Source organism: Elephantulus edwardii, unplaced genomic scaffold, assembly GCF_000299155.1.
Source record: "Elephantulus edwardii isolate Elephantulus edwardi_28Jun2011 unplaced genomic scaffold, EleEdw1.0 scaffold00092, whole genome shotgun sequence".
Lineage (NCBI taxonomy): Eukaryota > Metazoa > Chordata > Mammalia > Macroscelidea > Macroscelididae > Elephantulus > Elephantulus edwardii.
The window spans coordinates 2,020,444-2,047,093 of record NW_006399842.1 but is presented as its reverse complement, the minus strand read 5'-3'; the positions used below and the strand labels follow the sequence as shown (position 1 = coordinate 2,047,093).

The 26,650-nt window shown below is 38.7% G+C and overlaps 1 protein-coding gene across 1 annotated transcript in view; it reads right to left on the bottom strand.

The window, feature by feature from the left end:
- LOC102856885 (erythrocyte band 7 integral membrane protein-like) overlaps window positions 1-26,650 on the bottom strand; it is a 41,806-nt gene that overhangs the window by 9,293 nt on the left and 5,863 nt on the right. The window contains exons 2-4 of the mRNA XM_006890686.1: window positions 7,559-7,662; window positions 3,844-3,916; window positions 2,414-2,496 (exon numbers count right to left, since the gene is read on the bottom strand). Coding sequence (XP_006890748.1) covers window positions 2,414-2,496; window positions 3,844-3,916; window positions 7,559-7,570 — 168 coding nt within the window. The 5' untranslated portion in view covers window positions 7,571-7,662. The remainder of the gene's footprint in view (window positions 1-2,413; window positions 2,497-3,843; window positions 3,917-7,558; window positions 7,663-26,650) is intronic.

The window sequence follows — 26,650 nt, the reverse complement described above, 5'->3', positions numbered from 1 at the left end:
TTTTTAAAAAAAATTAATCTAAAAATACTTCTAATTAGGAAGAGAAGTGAGGGATGTGTAAATAAATGTGCAGTCTGCTATAATCTAGTGTGAAAATGAATCATTTCCCATGATGTGATGAGAAAATGTGTATCATTCCCATCATTCCTAGACAAATTCCTGCCTTTGTGACAGCCACAGCTCCAGCTCCCTAAAGCCACAGCCGCTCTGCCTGCTGTTTATTGCAGGCAGGGCGTTTGCTTCTTTCCATCCACAGAAGATCGGAGCAGGGATTGGGTGCCAAGTTCTACAGCTTGCAGGAAAGGAGAGTGCAGCTGGAAGGCAGAAGCTTACAGCAACTCTGCCAGCCAGCTGCCTACAATGTTTACTGAGGAAAGTGCCAGAGAGTCCCAGTTAGGCTGAAAGGGGCCTCTTCTGAGAGACAGTCTTCGTCAAAAGATCAGAAAACACACAGAAAATACAGCAACACACTTTAGTTTTCGTTTGCTGTGGATTAAAAATGAATTCTGTCATCAATAAAAACTTTAAAGTTTGAAGTCACCAATAACTTGGATTGGTACCAGCAAGGAAATTCCTGAGCTGATTTCTGAATTTTGTGATAAGAGAAGGCAACAAAACCAGGCTCCACTATTCTGCTGATCACCTGGCCTTTGGCCAGGAAATAATGACAGTATGTTTTTTGTCTCCCACTTCATCAATGGCTGTTATATGTCCTAAAACACAAGTATGAGATGGCTATCATTTCTTCCAGCATGTAATGGAACTAGTCTAGGATACAGTAAGCATAAAGCTGTGGGACAACTACTTAGAGGAGAGTTTCAAGAGCTGAACAATAGTCCTGGCTCTGTCACCAGAGTTTGGAGAAATTCCTTTGTCTCACTGCCTCTGTACTCTTTTTGGAGGTTTTGTGGCAAGATTCAACTGCTGTGAAACTTTTTCAGAAACAGTGTGAAAAATCACAAAGTCATTATGAATATAAAGCATTGGTGGAGTTGTTGTTGTTGCTGTGTGCCACTCAGTAGGAACCAACTCATAGAGGACCCTCCAGCAGCTTTTCAGAGGCTGCAAATCACACATGAAGCGACTGCCATTCTTTCTCCTGAAAAGCAGCTGGTGGATTAGAACAGCCAGCCTTTGGGTTGGCAGTGCAACTCTTTATCCATAAGGCCACCAGAGCTCAAAGTATATGGTTTATCTGAAATACTAAGTGAGTAGTTTCTAATTCTTCTAACAAATGATTTAGAATAAAATCTAGAAGTTTAAGATAAAGGAATATTGTATCAATTAGTTATTTTCTATGAGAAATCCAGAGAAGAAACAGTAGTAAAAAAGGATCATGATGACAATGCTAATAAAATACTGGAATAATAATAATAATAATAATAATAATAATAATAATAATAATAATGGCACTTGCGACTTACCAGCCAGGGAGCTCTAGCAGCAGAGCCCAGGGCATGGGGAAGTGCATTGTTAACCTAAAGGCTGAGCTTCTCTAATGGTTCTAGTTCACCAGCGACTCTACTGGAGAAAGATGGGCAATCACCTCTTATGTGATCTGTGGTTTCAGAAACCCACTGGAAGATCCGCTATGAGTCAGTTCTGACTTGATGGTGATGAGTAACTGACCAGTCATTGTTCTAAGCACTCCACATATAATTTCTCATTTAATCTCACAATAAACCCTTTAAAGCTGGCCTTATTATTATAATCTCTGTTTTTCAGAAGAGGAAACTGAAGTACAGTTCTACTTCTCAAGGTTGCTGTCAAAAATGGTGAAGGTAGTCAGGCTCTGGAGCGTGACTATCTTATACTAAAACTCCAAATTATTGATGAGCAATGATGTCAGTCCGAGGAACTTAGGTGTGCCTGATTCAGGCCATGCATGGTCTTTTCAGTCACTTGCTCTGCTTCTGACAGCTGGAGAATGAATAAGGATGAAAGAAGAATTAATTATGCCTTTGAACTGTGGTGTTAGAGAAGATTGCTGAATATTCCATGGACAAATAGAACAAACAGATATGTCTTAGAAAATGTGCAGCCAGAGTGTTCCTTGGAGGCAAAGATGATGAAGCTTTGTCTTAACATGCTACATACTTTGGGTAAGTTTCTAGGAGAGGTTATTCCTTGGAGAGGGACATAATGCTTGGGAAGGTGGAGGGACAGTGAAGGAGAGGAAGACTCGCAACCAGGTGAATTGATACAGCACTGGGCTTGAGTGTGTCAGAGAGTGTGAGAAAGGCACAGGATAGAGCAGGGCTCAGATCTGTACAGAGGATCACTATGAGTTGTACTCGACTGGACGGTACCTAACACAACATATTAAATGACTACACTTATCCTGAGCTGCCTCTCATTGTAAAGCACTTCCACACATGCTAACTCTGTTATTCATAGCAAAGGACTGCCTTACCTCCTGAGGAGGAATATCAAACGAAATGGTTCTCATGTCCACTTTGATGAAGCTGTCAGTGCACGGCAGAATGAAAAACAAACCTGTAACAAAGGTATGTGGAAGATTAAAAAGAAATTTGGGCACCTAGTCAGTTCACTTCACTCAATTCTAAGAGATGCAGCCTTATCATGTGGAAGTCCCCAGTTCATCCTACTAAAAATGGGCCTCCTAGAGCCAGACGCTGGGAAGGTTGTCTCTGACTCTTCTGGCTCACTTCCCAACTGTCCCGACCTAGGCCTGTGGATTTCATTTCCTTGGATCTCATCACTGTTACCACCAAATCTAATTATCATTCTAGACCAGTGCAATTGCTCCTCATGCCATCTTTCTATTTATAGCTGATTGTCTAAAGTTCATTTTGAAAGATGCAAGGCAGTACAGTCTTTCTTAAAACGCAAGGTCATACATGGCCTGTCCTCTCCCTGGACTTACCTCTCAGCCTTCCCTGCCTCCTCACACCCAGGACTCTAGGTCTCTGAACTTCTTAGAGTTCTTTGAAACGGTCCTGCTCTCTTCCAATAGTGTTACTGCTATTTCTGTGGGAATGCTCCTCTCTGGCTAACACTTTTTCATGCCTTAGACTCTGTGAAGATGTCACTTTCAGAAAAATTTTCTCATCCCACTAGTTTGGGTCAGTCATTCTTTACATTCCCACAACTCTTTGTGATTAGTTCATTATAATATTTATCATGTGGGATTTTTCCCACCGGAAAAGTATTAATACTTCAGGAGAGGTCTGTGTTTTGGTGTCCCTAGGCCACCAGAGCTCCCTAACACAGCTGACTCTCCAGTGGGTTTTCAGAGGCTGTAAATCACACTAGAGGACAGTCCCCATCTTCCTCCTGATGAATTGGAATCACCTGCCTTTGGGTTGGCAGCTTAACCCTCTGCCACTAGGCCACCAGTGTCCCAAGAATTATTCAACTGGAACATTAAAAACAAAAACAATATTCCAAATCAAACCCACTACTGTCTAGTCAATTCTGACTTATAGTGATCCTACATGTTGCAGGTCAGAACTTCATAGAACAGATCACCTCAGTTTTCCTCCGTGGCAACACCGTAGAAGCTTAATCAAAGTTTGTCAAACGAATGACGGGGTGCCTTTCTTTGGTACTGACTCTCTTAGTACTCTTTCTTTCTCTTGCCCCCTCTGCCTGCCACTTCCTATTTCTCCAATTTATACTTTGATTGCATAAACTATTCAAGGATTGAGATAATCTTATCAGCGTAAATGGGAAAGGGAAGCGGAGAGATGAAAGGAAATGATGCTAAACTAAATCTGGCATGTACTCTTTTCCCAGCCAACAGAGAAAGGGTCCCAAAGGAAATCACAGCAATGAAAGGAACACAATTTCAGTCTCCAGAGACACAGTCCACGTACTGACCAGGTCCTTTGGCGCCACCTTGTAAAATGCGTCCCAATCTAAAGATGATGGCCCTTTCATATTCTTTTATGATCTAAAATGAAAACACACACAAACAATAATTCAATATGAGGAATAAAAATATTTGCATGTATAACTTCCTAAATATATACTACTTCTGCTCTAAACAGGATAACATCCATTAAAAAAAATAAATGCTGTGTTTAATTATCATCTCCACAAGCATGATACCAACCACTATAGGGATTTCTTTTCTTTTTTCCATTTTGTTTTGTTACTGTTAAGTGCTATCAAGCTGACCATGATGCACAGGGACCCTATGAACAGATCGAACCTTGCCATTCTTACACTCTCTGATATGCTCAGATCCACTGCTGTCTTTTTGAGAGTCTGCCTTTCTAGCTCTAATCCTCCACCTTTCTCCAGCATCATATCTTTTTCCAAGGACTGATTCCTCCTGACAACATGCCTAGAGCATGGGAGATAAAGTTTGACCATCCTTGCTTCTAAGGAACACCCTGGTAGCAGCTCCTCCAAGGCAGACTTGTTTTAGTGCTTAAAAAAACCCCAAAACCCTTAAAACAGACATTCGGGTTGGGGGGTGGGGGGGTGGGAAGAAGGACAAACTGGGGAGGAGGGTAGAGAAAACAATGCAACAATGAATGAATGAAAACCCAAAATCTCTGTAAATGTTCATTAAAACTAATAAAATTTAATAATAATTTTTTAAAAAGCCCAGCAAACAAAATTATGCAAAATTTGAAAAGTACAGCCCAAATGTCCAACTACAATGGAGTGGACTGAGAAATTATGGTACATTTATTTGATGGAATACTACGCAGCACTCAGGAACAATGATTTTGTAAATGACTACTGAACTAGGGAGGAACTGGAGATCATTATGCTAAGTGAACTAACTTAGTCCCATAAGGACAAATACTGCATAAGACCATTATTGTAGAACATGTATGAGGATCCAGGGAGGGGAAATGTGGGAGCAGAGGGGTGAGGATGGGCAGAAAGTGGTGTGGTTAATTATAGGGTTGTACAATTTGATGGATGAAAGGAGAGGTAGGTAAAGGAAATGGGAAAGATCCAGTGTGAAAAACAATATATGTGACCTTTTAAGTAAACCAGTATATAATAAAAATTTTATTTTAAAAAAAGTACAGACAACTTAATAGAAATCAGAATTACAGGGCATAAGAGGGGAAAGTATGCTTACACTGTAGGTATTGCAATTAATATTATAAAAGAAAATGTGTATCAATGGTTGACTGAAATATCTATTTGCCTTGTAGACTTTCACTCAAGTTACAACACACTATGAAGAAATTATAGTTGTTGTTGTAGTTAGATGCTGTTGAACAGTCACAACTTATGGTGATCCTATGAGTAAAAGATCTGTACCCTTGCCCATCCTGATCCATCCCCACCATCTGATATACTTGAGCCTGTTGTTACAGCCACTGGGTCAATCCATCCTATTGAGAGTCTTCATCTCTTCAAACGACCCTCCACCTTTGTTTGCCAGAATGCCTTTTTCCAAGGACTGGTTCTTCATAACAATAAATCCAAAGCATGTGAGATGAAGTGTTACCATCCTTGCCTCTAAGGAGCACCCTCGCTGCACTTTCTCCAAGACATACCTGTTTGTTTTGTTTTTTTTTTTTTTGGAAGTCCATGGGATATTCAGTACTCTAACTCCCACAGCTCAAAGGCATCAGTTTTTCTTTTATCATTCTTATTCATTGGCCAACTTTCAGATGCATAGCAACTAAATGAAAAGATTATTGATTGGATTGGGGGCACTTTAGTCTTCAAACTGACATCATTGCTCCTTAGAACTTTGGAGAGGTCCCTAACAACAGATTTTCCCAATGCAATTCTTTTTATGATCTCCTGACTGCTGGTACCGAGGGTGTTGATTGTGGATCCAAGTAAGATGAAATCAGTGCCAATTTCAACCCTTTCTCCATCTATCATAATATTGCCTATTGGTCCAATCAACCTGATACATCGCTCCTTAATTGTTAACATTATTGTTTAATTATACATATATTGGTTTTTTAAAAATTAATTTTAATGAAAGTTTATAGAGATTTTGGATTTCCATTCATTCATTGTTGCACTTTTTCCCCCTGCCCACCCCTCCCCCCCAATCACTCTTCTCTTTGAAAAGTAAAATTCTTTTATTGTTATACAATCCCCCCCACCAAGTCCATTCCACTATGCTGCCTTCATTCTGGACTCCTGTCATGACAATAATACCTAATCATATATCCCTTTTAAACAGTTCTCTCCCTCATCTATTTCAATGCAGTATACATTATTTATCCCCTCTTTCTCAGTCTCTCCCAACCCCTATGTCAGTCCTCTTTTATAACGGTGGCATTATGAAGTATTTGTATTTTTATGACTGAGATAGTTCACTCAGCATAATGTCCTCCAGGGTCACTGAGTTTGTATAATTTCGTGAGTTCCTTGCTTTTCAATATAGCATAGTATTCCACTGTGTGTATATATGTATATACTTGAGCTTCTCTATCCATTTGTTTGTTGATGGGCACTTAGGTTGTTTCCAATTCATTACTATTGTGAACAAAGCTGCAACAAACATAGGTGTGCTATACATAAATTGTTAATTCAGAGGAAAAAAATGTTAAGATCCTTGTAGTTTTCCTCTCGATTCTTTCAATTATAATAATTAGAAATGTATAAAAAATTCTTAGAGCATATGTTATCTTTTTAATACATAAATGTAACTTATAAAAATATTAAGATGCTTATAGGAAAAAAGAACTAGTATTTATGAGGCATTACTAAAATTACATTCAAACATAAATCCACTAGTCTTTACAGTAACTTATGAAATAGAGAGATACTGTTTTTTCTTTCATTTCATAGGTGAGGAAATACATCAAAGATAACACAGTGAAGAACAGAGCCACTCACTAAAGTTTGACCTTCTGACTCTGGAGAACTTGTTCTCAAAGACATCTCATAGATCCCTTACTCCAGAATATTAGGGATGGTGATCCTTACTTTAACCCATGGGGAAGGACTGAATAAATCATGGCTAAAGATAATTTTTCAGGCTCTGTTATAATAGATAATAGATAAAAAAGTTTTCCTAAAGAGAGATGGAAGAAGCAGAATCTGTCTTGAAAGAAGTATAGTTAGAGTGTTTCTTATAGGAGCAAAGATGGTGAGGCTTCACTTCATGTACTCTGGGTGAGTTTTCAGGAGGGGGTTCCCTGCAGGAGGATACCCAGGTTGGAAAAGCAGAGAGTCAGCAAAAAGAGAGGAAGATCCTTAACAGGATGGCTTGGCAACCAGACTGTAATAAGAGCTGAAGCACAGCAGAGATTGTGAGGATGGCGATGGATTGGGCAGGGGTTTGTTCTATTGTATATAATGAGGTTGTTGTGAGTTAGAGCCAGTTTGTGAGCATCTTTTTTCTTTTTTTTAAGTTTTATTATTTTGTGTGTGTGTACCGTCAAATCGGATCTGACTGGTACAGGAGAAGACTGCCCCTCCTTCTCAAGCAAAGCATCTGGTGGATTCGAACTGCGTACCTCTGGGATTGCAGTGCAGCTTCTTGCCACGAGGCCACCAGAGCTCCCTTGGGAATCATCTTAGCAACAACAATGTGGTCTCTATCCCCCTTCCAGTCAAAATACATGCACGAAGAGGAAACTGCAATGCTCTTTACCTTTATGCACATCCATATTGATATTGGGAATGTTATAACTGTGAATAAGAATGAGGCAGCCACCAAAATCCATCCACAAGGTCCAAGGCCTTTATTGGGGCTGTCTGTTAAAAGCAAAAACAAAAAATGATACAGTCTTATTATCACTAGTATGATCATCAGCATCTTTATCCTCACCATTCATGGACACTTACATAATAGGCATTACACAAGCCACTTTACTTGAATATTCCCATATACTCCTCGTATTCTTGAAGTTCCATATGTACTTTCCCTAATACACAGAATGTTATGCTGCTAACCCAAAAGTGGAGATTCTCTGCCAGTTTGAATCCACCAGTCAGTCAGTGAAAGACAGGCAATCTCCTCTCATGGGATTTATAGCCTTAACAGCCCACTAGAGAGTCAGCTATTGGTCAGAACCAGCTTGATAGCAATGAGAATTATGAGAATCTCCTTAACATAGTAATACAGGTATTTTCTATGTTACTAATTCTTTTATCCAGTGAACATTTCTTGAGCAACCCATTTATATTACACCCTGTGCTTTGCAATGAGTAAGACCCATCCCAAACCTTCAAGAAGGGTAAAGTTTAGGGTGGAAAATGGGAAAACAGATAATCACAGCTCTAGGTGGTAAGTGCAGGTGCAGAGGATCTGTTCAGATTATCCTGAAAACACAAAACAGCAGTAACTCACACAGTTGGGGTGGAAGTGAAATGGTGATGTCTGAGGGGCTTCTTGAAAGATAACAGTTAACTCAAATTCCAATATGTAAAAGAATAAAAACGGCACTCTCAGTCAACAGTACAGTAGCATTGAAGGTAAAAACCATCCAATAGTAGTATACCTGTAATATATGCACTATATTTATTATCCACTTCCTGATTACAAAATAGGTTGTTTCTGACTTTTACTGTTATAAATGATGCTGCAATAAGCATATTTGTGTACAGTTTTCCTGACTCCTTTCTAATGATTTCCTTTTTTTTGGTAATATGAAACAGAATCTTTTTTCTAATAAAGGTAGTGCTTGTCCCATTGCAAAAAGTTAATAAAAATGTTGAAAAATATGAGGAGATAATTATTCTTAATTCAGAACTAAGAGTATTTTGGTATATTCTTCCCAATATTTTTCTCATAAAAACACAACGTACCTTAAAATAATGTAAACAGCAACTGTATATAAAATTTTTGTACACTAATTTCCTCTTCTTTAGCTCCTTTATTTTCTTTTTAGCTTCTAGGAAAGCTTCTGGAAGCTTTTGCTTTGCTTCAGCTGATTTTTAAAAATTTTTTCTAGTCTTTTTTTTTTAAAATTGGTTTGCTTACAAAGTTTGTATTTGTTTTAGTTTTAATGTTTTAAATCAAAGTTATACTGAATAAAGTTGAATGAGTCAAATAGTTCCACTAGATTAATTTCAAAAAAAATGGAAGCCCTTTCAACCTCTTCCCATTTCTGTCTCCTAACAGGCAACTGTTTTTTGGGCTGAGCATTCTGATATTGATGTCCACTTTCCCAAATCATATGCTTGTATAGTTAAACGTGAGTTTTCTGGTTTGAGAATATTATAATGAATTCAATCATGCGTCCCTGAAATGTGACTGTGTAGCGTGAAGTGGCTTTCCAAGGCACTGAATTTGACTTTGCCATGTGGATGAGTGAGGATATGCAAATGGAATGTGTAAGCATATCCACAAGGAAATGGGAATGTTTCACCAATTCTCTAGCCTTAGCTGGTCTCACCTATCCACAAGAAGATTTGCTATTCTCACTATTAAACTGAGAACACTCAGCAGCAAAGTAGGGGGAAAAAACCCACAAAACCCAAAACCCAAACCACCTCACCACAAGCAAAGAAGAAGCAATGGAATGTAATGTGGTCTTCAGGAGCAACAGTCATGAAAGCCACAGTGGAGGACCAGAGACCTGACATGAGATGAAGCAGACCTTGGGCTGCTATGCCATTGAATCAGAACTAAGTTTTGCCCAAGTTTGTTGGATGACTGTGGGGGTGGGGGAAGAGCCAATATTGGCAGGATGGAGAACTTTGTAACACTGGCCTAAAGCCACAAGGCTCAAGGCTGATGTGCCTGTGAGCATGTTTTGGAAGCTGTCCTGACTACATTCTGTTATATGGAATATAACTTTTTTACTCCCCCCAATATGGTTCTATGTGGTCTGTGAGATCTCGCATCAAATTTCGGATCCAGTAAAACAAGAAGATTGGTGTTTGGATGAGTAGAAAGAGGTGCAGGGACATGTGTGGTTTCATAGGAATTGGTTTTGTGTTGTTGTTGTTGTTGACAGGGACTGTACCCCTTTGTAAAGTTGATAAAGGTCAGATATGGCTGTCTCCATGTGGCCCCTGCTCTTTTTACAGATTGCAACAATATATAAATGTAATGCAGAAGTTATGAAACAGGACCTCATGATCTGATATACCAAACAGTTAAGAAAGAGGACTGATGGTTAGGATGTAACACTCTTAATCCCATCATACTCCTGAGCAGATGTAAGGAAATTTCATTAGGGCAGGGCCTGTAATAACTTTTATCTCACATAAAAGGAGAGAAAAGCTAGGGTAGGGACAAGATAGCTACAAGACAGATGAGCTGAGAGCAAATAAAATTTCTGCTGTGTTTGCAGGAGCTGTTTCACAGTAAGGGGGAACTGAGTATCCTCTAGACCTATGTTCCTGTACTGAGAAACTCTTAGATCCATGAGACACACGGATAGAAAGCCTTCCCCTAGAGCTGGCACTCTGGATTTGGATTTCAAGTCTCTTAACTGTGAGAGAAAAAATTTGTTTGTTAAAGCCATGCTCTTGTGCTATCACTGATGGCCTAGTGGGCAGGGTGCTGTACTATCAACCCAAAGGCAAGTGGTTCAAATCAACTACTCCTCTGTGTGGGAAGAATGGGCAATCTTCTACTTTGTGACTTAGAGCCTCTGAAAACCCAATGACGGCTCAGCAGTGAGTAGGTTCTGACTAAAAGCTATGAGTCCATTCTGACAGCAATGAGAGTTAGTATAACGGTCTATTGACTTTAGCCTTTAAAAGGATTTATTGTTCTTTCCTTCCCCTGTCCTGTCATATCCATAAGTCCATCCACCTTATACCATAATTTCAGTTAGATCTATATCAAATTTTATATTGTTGTTGTTAAGTGCTGTTGAATTGCTTGTGACTCATAGCAATCCTATATACAACAGCTCTGAACCCTGCTCTATCCTGAACCAACTTCATTGTCTCTGACATACCTATCCCCATTACCCCAGTCACTGAGTCAATCCATCTGATCCCGGGTCTTCCTCTCTTGCACTATCCCTTTACATTCCAAGCATGATGTTCCTCTCCAAGGACTGGTCCCTTCTTGCAACATGCTCAAAGTATGTCACACAGAACTTCTGAACCGCCTGGTTTCACCCTCTTCAGGACAGACCAGTTTGTTCTCCTAACAGTCCATGGTATATTCAGTACTCTTTTCCAGCACCACAAACCAAAGGCATCAATTATCTGTCATCTCTAGTCATTGTCCAGCTTTCTGATGCATAGTGAGTAATTGCAAAGTCCACTGCCTGAATCAGGCACACCTTAGTCTCCAGACTGACACTGTTGCTCGTCAGTACTCTGGTGAGGTCCCTGACACCAGATTTTCCCAATGTAATTAATCTTTGGATTTCTTAGCAGCTGGTACCAAGAGTGTAGACTATGGAGCCAAGCAAACTGAATCTGTTAAAGACCTCAATCTCTTCACGGTCTATCACAATACTGCCAACTGACCCAGTGGTGAGAATCTCTGTTTTCTTGATGTTAAGCTTCAATTCATATTGAAGGCTGCAGTTCTTGATCTGCTGCAGCAAATGCCTCAGGTCCTCTTCAGTTTCAGCAAGCAAGGTGGGAACTCTGGTGACCTAGTAGTAAAAAACTGTGTTGTAATCCCAAATGCGTGTGGTTTTCAGATCCACCAGCTGTTCTGCAGGAGAAGGATGGGCAATCTACTCCTGTGCAATTAAATGCCTCTGAAAACCTGGAGAGTCAGGTGTGGGTCGGTTCTGACTTCAAGGTATACAACTATATATAAATGAGACTTAAACCCAAATCACCTCATCTAGTGAAGTATGATTAGTTTTCCTTTCCTGAATAAGTGGGTATTTTTTTTTCTGATGTTAAATCCACCCCTTACTGCCCCCACTTAGGTTTCAATGTAGAAGTCTTGTTGTTGTTATGTGCTGTCGAGTCACTTGTGACTGATACCGACCTTGTGTATAACAGACCTATACTTTGCTCTGTCCTGTGCCAATCGCACTGTCTCTGACACACCCATCCCCATTACCCCAGTCACTGAATCAATCCACCTCATAGAGGGTTTTCCCCTCCTGCGCTGTCCCTCCACCCTACCAAGCATGATGTCCCTAAGGACCGATCCCTCCTTACAACATGTTCAAAGTATGTTAGACGGAGCCTCAGAATCCTTGTCTTAGTCTTTTAAAATCTTCCTGTCTGGACTTGTTCTCTGATCTGGTCTACACAGTTATCGTTCTGTGACTGTCTTTCACCATCATTCTGGGAAATTCTCTTGACTTTCTGTGCTATGTTTCCTATTTTCTGTATCCAATGTCTTTTTCCTTTTCAGTTTATTTTTTCTTTTGGTGGAGGGTACAGGGACTGAGTAAGTTAATGGATAGTTATCTCCCCACCCCCATCCCTGCCTGCTTACTAATCATAGAAAGTGTCTGTTGTATTGCGGGAGCTGTTTTATGGGAAGGAGTTGGGCAAGAGAGGAAGAGATACATTAATCACGCAAGTGGCAGTAAAACAGAACTATGACTAAATAGGAAGCCAAGCAACAAAGCAGAGAGTTCAGGCTGAGAGAAAAGAAAAAGAGGAGTTTGTATTCAGTTTAAGCACTCTAAAACAGAGTCAAAACAAAACAAACCCCACACCACATTACAACAATCTCTTTCCAAATGAAGCAAAGAAGAATGAAGAAAACCTCACTCAAGGAAACAATGAATCCAAGACTAATCACATGAACTGCACCTCCACCAGTATGAAGCCAGAAGAACTAGATGGTTCCCAGCTACCACCACTGATTGCTCTTGACCAGGGTAAGAGCACCCAGTGCCAGATAGAGTGGAAAAACAAATGCAGAACAAAATCCAAATTCATTATAGAAAAAAAAAAAAACACCAAAAAACAACCGGCCACAGACTTACTGGTCTGATAGAGCAAAGTAGAAACACCAAGACGATGACCTTTGATACTCTTCTATCTTAGAACTGAAGCTACTAAGGGAAATGACCTTTCAGCCACTTAACTATGAAGAGAGAATAGTAACAGCCAAAGGAACAAGCTTCTCAGAACAAAAACCTTAAAAGACCAAAATGACATAACTATTTGCCCAAAAGTAAAGTTAAGAAAGTTGGAAGGGGCAGGAAAGTTGGGCAAATGGAAATAAGGAACCCAAGGTGGGAAGGGGCAGTGTTGACACATTGAGAAGACTGTAATCAATGTCAAGTCTAGTTTTCAACCAACTGCAAGTCTAAGAGTGTCATTTCTCCAAGAACATGTACTCACTTTGTGTCTCTGTGTCACATTTTGGTTAAGTTTCGCAATATTTCAAACTTTTTCATAAAGCTATTACACAAATTCTATATTACTAAACCAAAGTCAAATCTACTGTTATTGTATCCAATCCAACTAAACAACCAGACTCCATGGAGTTTCTGAGAATGGAAATCTGAACAAGAGAAATGTGTCCTTTTCCCCAGAGTGGTTCATGGGTTCAAACTGCCGGCCTTTTGGCTTGCTGCCCACTGCAAGGTTCCTCAGTCCACTTCAGGACTGAGTTAACATTTATACACGTTGAAAAACAAAAATCATATGCTTCACTGGATGATAAAATGAATATAATCTTCATTTTATTGTGGTAATCTGTAAACTGAGCTGCAGTATCATCCAGGTATGCCTGTAAAAATCACTGAATGGGAAATGAAACTTTCACCCAAACCACAACAAAATATTTTTTAAATAAAACTAAAAGAACCCCATAAATACTTTGGTTATATGGTAAGTGGTAAAAATGGTTAACACATTCAGCTGCTAACTAAAAGGTGGGCTGTTTCAGCCCATTCAGAGGCACCGTGGATGAAAGGCCTGGAGACTGACTTCTGAAAACCAAGCGCATAAAATCCTCTGGAGCACCTCTATGCTGGCATACATGAAGGGTGTACATTAGTTAATTACCTTGGTTATATCAGACTTTATAATTCTCTGAACCTGTTCATCATATAATGTAAATTTCTCCATGAATACTCAAAAGCTACCTAAATTAATCCTCTCGTTGTTGTTAGGTATCATCCAGTATGACTCACAGCGACTCAATGAATAACAGACCTGAACTTTGTCCCATCCTGTGCCAGCCTCATCATTTCTGACATCCTTGAGCCCACTGCTGCAGTCACTATGTCAATCCATCTGTTTGAGGGTCTTCCTCCTTAGCCAGCCCTCCACCCTTCTAAGCATGATGTCCCTCTCCAAGGAACAGCCTCTCCTAGAAACATGCCCAAAGCATGTGAAATGAAACTGTCATATTTGCCTCCGAGGACTACTCTGGTTATACTTTCTCCAAGACCCATCTGTTTGTTCTTTTGGAAGTCCCTTTCTGGGACTGATATTCTGAGGGATATTCAGCACTCTTCTCCAAGACCACAACTCAAAGGCATCAATTCTTCCTATGTCATCCTTATTCACTGTCCAGCTCTCAGCTGAAAACAGTGATTAAAAACATCATGGCCTGAGTCAGATTAATCTTCAAACTGACATAATTGTTCTTCAGTAACTTGGAGAGAATCCTTGACTGCAGACTTTCCCAGTGAAATCTGTCTCCTGATCTTCTGACTGCTGGTACCAAGGTTATTGACTGTGGATCTAAGTAAGAAGACATCATTGACAATACCAATCTTTTCTCCATTTATCATGATGTTGCCTGTCAGTCCAGTGATGAAAATTTTTTTCTTGACTTTGAGATGTAATCCATACTAAATCCATACTTTTGATCAAGTGTTCTCAAGTCCTCTTCATTTTCAAGAAGTAAGGTTTTTTATTGGGTTTCTTTTTGTGTTGTTTTTAATTGATATTTTATTATACATTTATAAAGAAGTTGGATTTCCACTCATTCATTGTTGCACATTTTCTTCCTTGTCCCCCTCTCCCCAAGTTTGCTTTTTTCTTTGGAAAAAAAAGTTCTTTCATTGTTATACAGTTCTCCCACCCCACCGCCCCAGACCATGTTACTATGCAGCTCTTTTTCTGGACTTTTGTCATACCAATAATACCTAATCATATATTCCTTTTATACGGTTCTCTCCCTTGTCTGTTTCAATGCTGTGTACATTATTTGTCCTCTCTTTTCTTAGTTTTCCCCTAACCCCCATGTCAGTCCTGTTTTATAATAGTGGCATTATGTGCAGTATTTGTCTTTTTGTGACTGAGATATTTCACTCAGCATAATATCCTCTATAATCACCCATTTTTCATGAGTTCCTTGTTTTTCAGTGCTGCATAATACTCTACTGTGTGATTATACCACAGTTTCTTCCATTTGTTTATTGATGGGCAGTTCGGTTGTTTCCAACTCTTTGCTATTGTGAACAAAGCAGCAATAAGCATGAGTGAGTGTGCAAACAAGAAAGGTTTTATCAGAAGAATAATGCAAAAAGTTGATAGGTTTTCCTCCAATCCTAATGCCATATTCTTCTTCATAGAGTCTAGCTTCTCAAATGATTTCCTCAGCACAAAGACTGAATAGGTACGGAGAGAGGATACAATCCTGACATGTACTTTTCTTAATTTTAAACCACATGTGTTCCTTTGCTCTGTTTGCACAAAAGCCTTTTGGTCTAGGTATAATTTTCCACAAACACAATTAAGTGTTCTGGAATTCTCATTCTCCTCAATGTTAGCAATAATTTATTATGATTCAATAGTCATATGCCTTTGAATAGTAGATAAAACACAAACAGGCATTCTTCTGGTATTTGCTGCTTTCACTCAAGATTAATTTCATATCAGCAATGATATCTCATATGAAGTATGAATGTAGAAAACTAGAATTTGTGAAAAATTAAATGGGATGTATGAACAGTGACATTCTAGGGATTAGTGAAATGAGATGGACTGGCTTTGGCCACTCTGAATCAATCAGATGATATACAATGCCAGGAATGAACAACAGAGTAACAGTGGTGGTGCATTCATAGTTAAAAAGATAATTTCAAGTTCTATCCTGAAGTACAATGTTGTGAGTGATAGGGTATTATCTAAGCATACAATTAATAAATACATGCACCAACAGCTAAAGCCAAAGGGAATGAAGATTTTTACCAAATTTTACAATCTGAAATTGACCAAACATGCAATCAAGATGTGTTAATAACTGGTGACTTGCATAAAAAATATTGGAAACAATAAAGAAGAAATGGTAGTTGGAAAGTATGGACTTGGTGATAGAAATGATGGCAGAAATTGAATGACTGAATTTTGTATACTCAATGATTTCTTCACAGAAAATGCCTTTTTAAAAAAAACACAAAATGCAACTTTACACATTGACCTCACCTGATGGACTGCATAGGAATAAAATTGACTATATCTATGAAGAAATCATTGGAGAAGCTCAATATCAGCTGTCAAAACCAGGCCAGGTGCTGACTGTGGAACAGAAGAACATCAATTGCTGTTGTTATGTGCCATCAAGTCACCTGTGACTGACTCACAGCGACCCTGTGTACCATAGTTCTGAAGTCTCTGTGGAGTCTCACTGACTCCGATAAATTACCCATGTGTATATTCAAATTGAGGCTGCAGAAAATGAAAACAAGGCCACAAGAACCAAAATATGATCCTGAATCTATTCCACCTGAGTTTAAACAATCATCTTAAGAATAGGCTCGAAGCACTGACATAAGTGAAAAGTCAGATACAGGTCATAAATGGAAAGTTCATGTTCTAATTTCCTCTTTAGCCTTTGCCTCTGACTTCAAAACAAAATTAAAAATACCTCACTAAAGAGGGCTTAGAGTTTGGAGCACTTTCTCAAGACAGTATCTACACTGGGAAAGCATGGGAGTTCTGGGCATGAAATATGATAGCCCTACAGAGGAAGCCCTTTTAATCCCAGCTCTGATTATTTATAGCAAAGGGCAGTCTCAAGGATCTCTGCCAGGCTCAGATGTAGGGTTCCAGAGTCAAGTGGATTATTCTAAACAAGGAGTAGATGGACTACAAATACTGATATATGATAGCATTTGGTGCTTTCTAAAATATTGTTTCAAGTCTCCCATAACCTAGACAAAGTATACCCACTCTCAACTCACCTACATAGTGTCCTAAGACCAGGTCATTATACAAGAATCAGCCTTATGCAAAAACAGAGGATAACTACACCAGAGCACAAAATGGACAAAGACTAACAACATTACATAACTGCCACATCACACCATTATATAACTGACAAATCACATTATTCACCACAACAAGATAAAGGTAAACAACCCAATTGAAAAATTGTCACAGGATTTGAGCAGATACTTCACCAAAGACAACATTCAGATGGCTAACAAGCACATGAAGAAATGTTCAAAATCCCTAGCTCTAAGAGAGATGCAAATCAAAACAATGATGAGATATCATCTCATCCCAGTTAGAATAGCAAAATTTAAAAGAACAGCAAGCAACAAATGCTGGTGAGGTTGTGGAGAAAGTGGAACACTTAATCAGTGTGGTGGAAGTGTAAAATAGTGCAACCACTGGGGAAGGCAGTGTGGCATGTTCTTAAAGAGTTGCAAATAGAGATACCATTTGACCCAGCAATTCCACTACTGGGAATATACCCCAGAGAGGCCATAACTGCCATCCAAGCAGATATATGCACACCCATGTTTATCACGGCTTTGTTCACAATAGCAAGGAGTTGGAAACAACATAAGTGCCCATCAAAAAACGAACGGATAGAGAAGCTGTGGTATATTCACACAATGGAATACTACACTGCATTGAGAAACAAGAAACTCATGCAATGTTATTCAAAATGGGTGACAATGGAGGACATTATGCTGAGTGAAATAGCTCAGTCACAAAAGGACAAATACTGCATAGTACCACTGTTGTAAAACCGGACTGACATTGGGGTTTGGAGGAGCCTGAGAAAGATGGGACAAATAATGTATACTGCATTGAAATAGATGAGGGAGAAAATGACCATGCTTAGAAACACTTAGAAAACATTTGGCGTCATTTGCGGCAACGTGTTAAAAGGGATATGTGATTATGTATTATTGTCATGACTGGAGTGCAGAATGAAGGCTGCACAGTGGAGTGGACCTGGGGGGAGGGACTGTAAAACAATGGAAGAATTTTTCTTTTACTTTTCAGAGAAGAGTGTACTGGGGGGAGGGGTGGGCAAGGAGAAAAGTGCAGCAATGAATGACTGGAAATCCAAAGTCTCTGTAAATTTTCATTAAAATTAGTAATAAAAAATATGAAAGAAGAAAAAAAACAAAAACAAAGCAAAGCTCAATCATGAAGGGCATGAGGATAAGCCAGAAAGATCAGCCACCTTTCTCCCCCTCTTCCCCTCAGTTCCTACTGTCACATTGTGTGTGGGGTTTTTGTTTTGGGTTTTGTTGAATTAAATCTGATTACAACGACCCGTATCTATAATCTTTATGAAAACAGCTTGCCAGGTCTTTTCCCCACAGAGTCATGAAACCACCGTACTTTTGGTTAGCAGCCAAGTATCTATAACTGTTTGTGGCACCAAAGACGCTTTCCAGTGAGTATATGCATTTATAACTTGAGAGAGAAATGAAAGTCAGCACATATTCTAAAAACTGGCCTTGGTCTTTCAAATAGCAAATGTTTGATGAAGAATAATCTGTGTGTATATTCTAAGGAAACAATATACTTTAATATTTTTGAACTGTCTTTAAAAGGAAACTATCTTCAGTCCTCAAAATTCTTTCCTACTTGTTATAGCTCAGTAATGTACATTCTTCAGAAAGGTGAGGCTTAAAGTCCACCACACTTGTTAATTGCTAGTCTCCTTACTGGAAAGGTTTAGTCACTTACTAGAAGAATAAGGAAAGAAATTCCTAGTTATTCCACCAAAGTTCATCAAGTTAATTTTCTTAAATTTTTTTATTCTCTACCTTGAAGACTGAGTCTTTGTTACCAGTTCCTGGGGTAGTGACTTTCGATGAGATGGATCAATTCTGTGACTGGAGTGGTGGGAATAAGTGTGTTTGGGATGGCTAGGTTGGCATAGGATAGAACGGCGTTTAGAGCTCTTGTACACAGGGTTGCTATGAGTCTCAAGCAACTCAATGGCACATAACAACAACAACAACAACCACCACCACCACCACCACCTTTAAGACTGAGTCTTTGTTACCAGTTTCTGGGGTAGTGACAATGGGTAACTGGTATTCCTAACATGTTTTGGTTTATATACTTGCTGATATTTATAACTACTGAGTAGTACTAATCCTAAATGAATTACACTTCATAATGTACTTGCTTTCCACAAAGTACACATGGTGGTGGTTGTTTCTACTGACGAGTCAGAAGCGACCCATAGCAGACCCTCCGGCAGGATTTCAGAGGCAGTTAATCACATGAGGGGAGATTTCCCATTCTTCTCCCGCAGAGCAACTGGTGGCCTCAAACCAAGTGCCTTTAGAATTGCAGCGCAGCTTCTCTGTCACTAGGCCATGGTACTTGCTTATAAATACTATTTTGTTTTAGAGAATTTTTTCCCTTTTACTACAAACTCTTTCCTGAAAACTATGTAAGAATAAAATTGTAACCAACTAAAGTAAGGGTCTAAACGTGAATAGAACTACAATTTTTACACAAAAAATGAATTTACCTTTAGAAAACCAGTGTAAACTTTTATTTATTGCTTTTCCTTTCTTATTTTAAAAGCAAAAATATTTCCAATCCCAGAGGTACAGTTTGAATCCACCAGATGCTCTGCTGAAGAAGGAGGGGCCTTCTCCTCCTTTACCAGTCATATCCGATTTGATGGTATACACAAAAAAAATAATAAAATAAAATTTAAAAAATTTAAAAGCAACAATACTGTGGCTATAGAAAATTCAAAGCTATAACTCCGCAAATTTTAAAAAAATCCTTTGCCTTCAAGTCTATTCTAACTCTAAGTGAACCTAGAGAACAGAAGAGAACTGTTGTGGAGACTTCCCAAGGCTGCAAACCTTTACAGAAGCAGAAGCTTTACAGAAGCCACAACCTACAACCTCTCCCTCAGAATAACTGTGGACTCAAAACATTTGCAGTTCATTTATTTACCAGATGAGCTTTTCATGACTATTGCACCACAACTTGCTGCTTAACAAACAGAAGAAAAATTATCTGCCTTTACTTGCCTCTGCATACTGATTTTTCTATCCTTTTTGCTGTATGTTCTTAAGGGAGCTCTGGTGGTGCAGTCTATAAAGAACTGTGCTTGTTAATTAGAGGGTAACTTTTCGGAAGGCAGAATCCACTGAGGGAGAAAGAAGAGTTATCTTCTCCTATTCAATGTATAATCTTGAAAATCCACTTGGAGAGTCAATTATGAGTAGGTTCCAACTTGATAGCAATGAGTGTGATATGTTCTTTAGGAATCTTGGTTGTGTGGTCAGGTTTCTAACTGAAAGCACAGCAGTTCAAATCCACCAGCTGTTCCACAGAAGAAAGATAGTGTCCTCCCATAAGGATTTACAGCCTCAGAAACCTGATGAAGGGCCACTACGTCACAATGAGTTGGAACTGATCTGATGATAGTAGGTGATCTTATCTTGTTGTTAGGTATCATCAATTGATTACAACTAATATATACATATATCTTCCCTAAATAATAAACTACATATATACATATTAGGCCTTTCCTATCTTTTTGAATGAAGTAACAGTATTAGAACAGAATTAAAATTTAATTCCTTCCCTTAATATTGTGAGCACTTTTTCCATGACAGTAAATATTGTTTATTACTAACAGTTGTGTAATATTCCATTCTATCATCCATCTGTCAGTTGGTATACTGTGGTGGCTAGCATGTTATGATGCTGTAAGCTATGCTACTGACATTTCGAATAATGACAGGGACCTCTCTTGGTGGACAGGTTTCAGAAGAGTTTTAAGATTAAGAAATAGGAGAAAGAAACATATGACAATCTACTTCCAAAAACGACTCAGTAAAAATCCTTTGGATCACAATGGAATATCGTCTGATACGGTGCTAGAAGATGAATCCACCTGGTTGGAAGAGATTCAAAACACACAGTGGCAACAACAGTGAATTTGAGCATACCAGTGATGGTGAAAATGGTGGAACACTGGGCAGTGTTTTGTTCCACTGTACATAGGGTTTGTGAGTAGGAAACTATCCGATAGCAACTAACAACAACCAATACTCATTTTTTCCATATGATCAATATTTTGATTATGTCTCATTCCCTCAACTACAAACACTGATTCATTGAATATCAATGTATTGCTTAATGGGTTTAAGTGCTGGTTTACTAACTCAAAGTCAGTTGTTCAAATCCACAAGCTTCTCCATGAGAAAAGGATGAAGCAGTCTTCTGTTGTTAAGATTTACAGCCTCAGAACTCAATCAAGGGGCTGCACCACTGGAATCAACTCAACAAAAGTTAGTTTGTTTTTTTGTTGTTGAATTGAATGTACCATCTGCAAGGTCTCCACAGATCCTTATTTTATCGTATATAAACTAATTTTGTTGAAAAGACGAAGTGGTATAGTTTTTACAGATCTCTCATTCTGGAGTTATCTTTTCTTACTGTTAGTAAATATCACTTATTGAATCCTTATTACATAGAGGCAAAAAGATAGCATCTTAGTTACATTATTTCTAATATTTACAAATATGTTAATCTAATTAGCTCTCACTTTTGCTGCTGACAACAAACTCATAGGTGACTCCTCCACCGGATGTCAAAGGTTGCAAAGCACACAGGAAAAAACTGTCCATCTTTCTCCTGAGGAGTCACTGACAGATTGGAACCTTCAGAGAGATGCAGCTTTTCTTAGAAGGGTAGCTCCTTACAGAGTTGGTCTCTCCACTCACTCATTACCCTTGTGTTGGAACTGTTCAGCTGACCTCTAGCATGTTTCAGAGGCTGTAAATTGCATGGGAGAAGATTTCTCATCTTTCTCTTCTGGAGTTGCTGGTGAATTTGCACTGTCAGAGAGGTACTGCCTTTACAGTGGGAGCTGGTGTAACTCCCTCCCATCTATACCACCAGAGCTCTCAGCTTTCTAAACAATAGTTATAAAGTATCCTTCTCTGCAATCCCAGAGGTACCAGGTTCAAATCCACCAGATGTTCTGCTGGAGAAGGAGGGACAATCCCCTCCTGTACCAGTCAGATCCAGTTTGACGGTACACACACAAAATAATAAAATAAAAAAATAAATAAAGTATCCTACTTAGAATCCCAAAATAATAAAGTAAAAGATTGTCCAGCAAGATAAGATAAAGCAAGATCATAAGGCAGACAAATTATGCAATAATTGTGTTGGAATGAATTCCAGAAAGGCAGTAAAGTTTGTTTCTCAAGATGTTAAACACAGGTATTATGTTTACAGTGCTTTATATTGTTACTGACTGAATTTGGCATTATTGGAAATCATGTAAAGTTCATTTATCATTGAGACTTAATTATCCTAAAATTCAAAAGATACGGTGCCTAGTTACCACTATAAACCATTATGACAGAGACATAATAGAAGGTTCCAGATATAACAGAAGAAAAACAAATAACAAAAGTCAAATCTCTAAAAAAGACCAGACTTTTTAGATGGGAAAAGATGGGATGTCTCCCTAAAACTCTCTTTCACTTGGAATTGAAGTCCCTCTCAGAGGTCTCTTTTCAGTCAAATAACAGGTTGGCTTATCACATAAACAGTAACACTTGGGGGAGGAAAGACACTAATTTCCTTTTCAGAGAAAAGCCAGAGCTGTGTCTTACACAATACCTGGAAACCTGACTCAAAATCATATGCTTTACTGTAAACAAAAAGGAAAAGATGGGCTGAACTACTATTGAAACACCTAAGTCATAAAATCTAATAGGCATTTTTTCCTCCTGTTTCATAGAATGCAGGTGACTTCAAGTTGCAAATGGATGAAAATATTGTTGCTTGGGTGGAGAGAGATAAGACAGCTGGGAGTTTAGTCTCAAAATGCAAGTTATCTGGTTTCAGTAGCATTTTTTAAAGGGACAACAGTAGGTAAAAATAAAAAGTACTGGCAGCTTTTAGATTTTCTTCTTAAAAGCATGTATGTTCAGGACAGAAATAGTGTTTTCCTGTCTGCTTTTACTCTTCAACAAAGATTTTACATTAAGGCTGGGCAAATTTTACTGCAAAGGTTTCTCAGACACTACTCTTCGCGTGCACTGTTGTGTGAAAGCGCTACAAACAATGCATATGTGAATGGATATGGCTGCATTCCAATAAAACTTTATTTATAGACATTGAAATGTGAATTTCATAAAATAGTCATGTGTCACAAAGTACTACTTTTTCTTTTAACTACCTGAAAACGTAAAAATTATTCTTAGTGTGTGGGGTATATCCAAACAAGCAGTGAGCCAGATTTTGCCCTATGGCCATATGACTCCTGTTCTATATCTTGGATTCATAACACATTTGTTCTTTCTTCCAGAAGGACAATTCCCAGCTTCCCAGTTCCACTTTCCCTTGCTTGTTCTGAATCAAGGTCTTGTAAACTGGATAAAGTTTCAATGAGAAACCAGGTAAAAGGGAAGATATGTTTAAGATATCTTCATCTAATCAAAATTTTACCAAACTTATATTCTTCAAATAATAGGGGTTTTAAGCAAAAGATACCAAAAAAGATAAGGAAATAGAAGAAGAAAAGAAAATAAGACAAACAAGAGGAAGAAAAGGAGTAATGAGGGCGGAGACACAACAAGGAGGAGTGATTAAAATAGCTAAAGGTGAGAGGCGGAGTTTAGCACTCAGTAAGGCCTTGTTAAATACATTTTGGAGAAATGACGGTGCTTCACAGAAGATAATAACTTACAACTTCCAGAAGCTTTAAAAGCAACTAAGTACACACTATAACCAGTCTTTCAAATGACTGTTTTAATTGGGTAGTTTATAGTTCTTCGAATGCCCTTATCCTTAAGACTCTAGGGAAGAAATTATTCTCTGGATGAGGGCGGCTGCAGGCCAGATGGTATCAAGTTAAGAACTACGACTGAAGACTGTAATTTTCCCCCCTAATATATTTTTCATCTCTGTAAACACTTGCCCAAAAGAACAGATACTGATGAAGCATTGTGATGGAATAAAAATGCTAAAGAAGCGAGTACCACGAGACATTAAAAAAAGAGTGCTGATCATGGGACCTTAAAGTGGAAACTGTAACTAGTCTTTTTTTTAAAAAAAGATTTTTAATAAAAGTGGAAATCAAAGTAGTCGTTTAACTAAAAAAAAAATGCAACAAAGCAACACAAAGCCTTGATTTCCATAAAATTTTGCAGATTTTCTAGAGCTTTCTTACTTGGAAATGTTTTATCTACAAAAGAAACTCAAACTCTTGCTGTTGAATTAGTTGGTTTCATCTCCTAGCAACCCTCGCTCAGGTTTCTGAGGCTGTAAATAACAGTCGGAGGAGACTGCCCATCTTTCTCCTGTGGAGTCACTTGTGGATTCAAACTGCTGAAGCTGCATGGTCTGTGGGTCAGCAGTACAACATAGTATGGACTACACTACCAGGGTTCCCCTGGTACAAAAGATGGAGTGGGTGTAGTGGGGGGGAACAAGTCCTCTCTTTCTTAAGCTTCTATAGCATCTTTCCTTCTTTAAACAACATTTAACATTCTTAATGATTCTAAATTTTGTGAGTTAGTGTTCAGGTTGATCTTGTCAAAGTGGCATAGCACACGTGGTACAGAGCAGCTCATCCAACACAGAGCTAATCACATTAACCTTAGAGTTTTGTGAGGAGTAATTGATCTAAATGGTACATGCCTACTAAATAAGAAGGACTCAGAAAGAACGTTTTAAATAAAGAACTGTTGACGGAGTTCAGAAATTTTGACCTTTCTCTGGAGAGGAGGAAGACAGTCTAGTGCATAATACAAATGGAAACATGTCAGCACACATGATCCAAGAACCACCCTATGCCACAAAGCAGTTGCCATACTGTTTTCCTTCCTTTAAAAAAAAAAATCACAGGGTTATTTAAGAATTTAGGAAGCCAGAATGACCAGCTGAACCTATGCTAAGAGTCTGGAAAGATAAAAAACACTATGATCAGAAGAAATGGGGGGAAAAACAATTTCATAATGGATATTTAGTTAATTATGTTTTAAACCTGACTTGAAACACATTAGATGAAATTCTATTATTTTTCAGATTTTTTCCCATCAGTTCTTTGATTTGAGTATCTTGAACATATCTGTAATTATGGTTTTTTAATAAAAATCCTGGGAAAGTAACATCACTTTGACTTAAAAAATGAGAACCAGAAGCATAAGGAAACTAGGTCACAAAGGTCTTAAGATAGGTTGACTAGCTATGCAGTAGTGAAGGGATGTTAGAGAAAGTACTAAGTATCCCCTAGACCGCCAGCCATAAAAAGAAACAAATCTGTCTCGAAGAAAGATTAGAGTGCTCCCTCAGGGCCTGAATGGTGGTGAAACTTCACTTTGCATAGTAGGGGCATGTTTTCAAGGAGGGACTAGTCCCTGGAAAAAGACATCATGCTGGGAAAGGTGGAGGGTCAGAGAAAGAGAGGAAGACCTTCAATGAGATGGTCTGATACAGCATCTGCCATGATGGCCTGGAGCATCTACTATCAGATAGTGAAGACAGTGCAGTACAGGCCAAGGTTCAGGTCTGTTGTTCACCAGGTCACTATAAGTCACAGCTGACTTGACAGCACCTAACACTAACAACAAGTAAAGAGCTTGGGGCTTTGCTGTCAGATTCCAATTCTACCACTAAATATTCTCCCCTGGAAAACAGGAGAAGAGTAGCTGTTGTTATGTGCCATGAACTCAGAATCACCTCATCAGCAGATTTTCAGATGTAAATGGAAGTGCACCTGGTGGACTTGAACTTTGTGCCTGAGTTAGCAGAGCAACTCTTTGTTGTCTTGGCCACTACCTATTTTCTCTAGTAATAATAAAGATTACATGAAATAAAGTATGTAAAGTGCTTAGCACTAGGGAATTGGTCAATAAATAGCAGTCATTATTACTACAACTTTAAGTTCCTTAGTCATTAAGTTCAAAGTAACTTAGTTACTATACATTAAAGGAATAGATTTTTCTTATGTGATTTGCCTTCAAGGACACGTACACTATGAAGAAAATATCAAGGCCACAATCTTCTTGGGGAATCTATCTCTGGAGAAGAAACAGAACATGGTTGGATCTGTAAGCCTGTGTTCTACATTTCCTCAGGCAATCTTATAGACAACTTTTTGTCTCTATTTTTACTGTTAAGTATCATAATACATTTTCTGAATGATGTAGTAGTCAGAACAGAACAGGAAAGCACTGTGCAGGAAAGGTGTGCATCAAGGATGCATCCTATCCACATACCTTTTCAATCTTTATGCAGAACAGATCATTCAGGAAGAGATCACTTATGAGGAGGCATGTGGCATCAGGATTGGAGTTAGACTCATCAACAATCTGCGTTATGCAGACGACAAAACTTTGCTTGTTGAAACTGAGGACCTGAAGTGCTTGCGGCAGAAGGTCAAGGACTTCAATATGGATTGAAGCTCAGCATCAAGAAAACAAAGATTCTCACCACTGGGACAATTGGCAGCTTCATGATAGATGGTGAAGAGATTGAGATTGTTAATAATGTTAGCTCTCTTGGTCCCACAATCAACACTCTTGGCACCAGCAGTCAGGAAGTCAAAAGATAAATTGCATTGGGAAAGGCTGCTGTCATGGACCACTCTAGAGTACTGAAGAACAACGATGTCAGTCGAGAGACTAAGGTGTGCCTG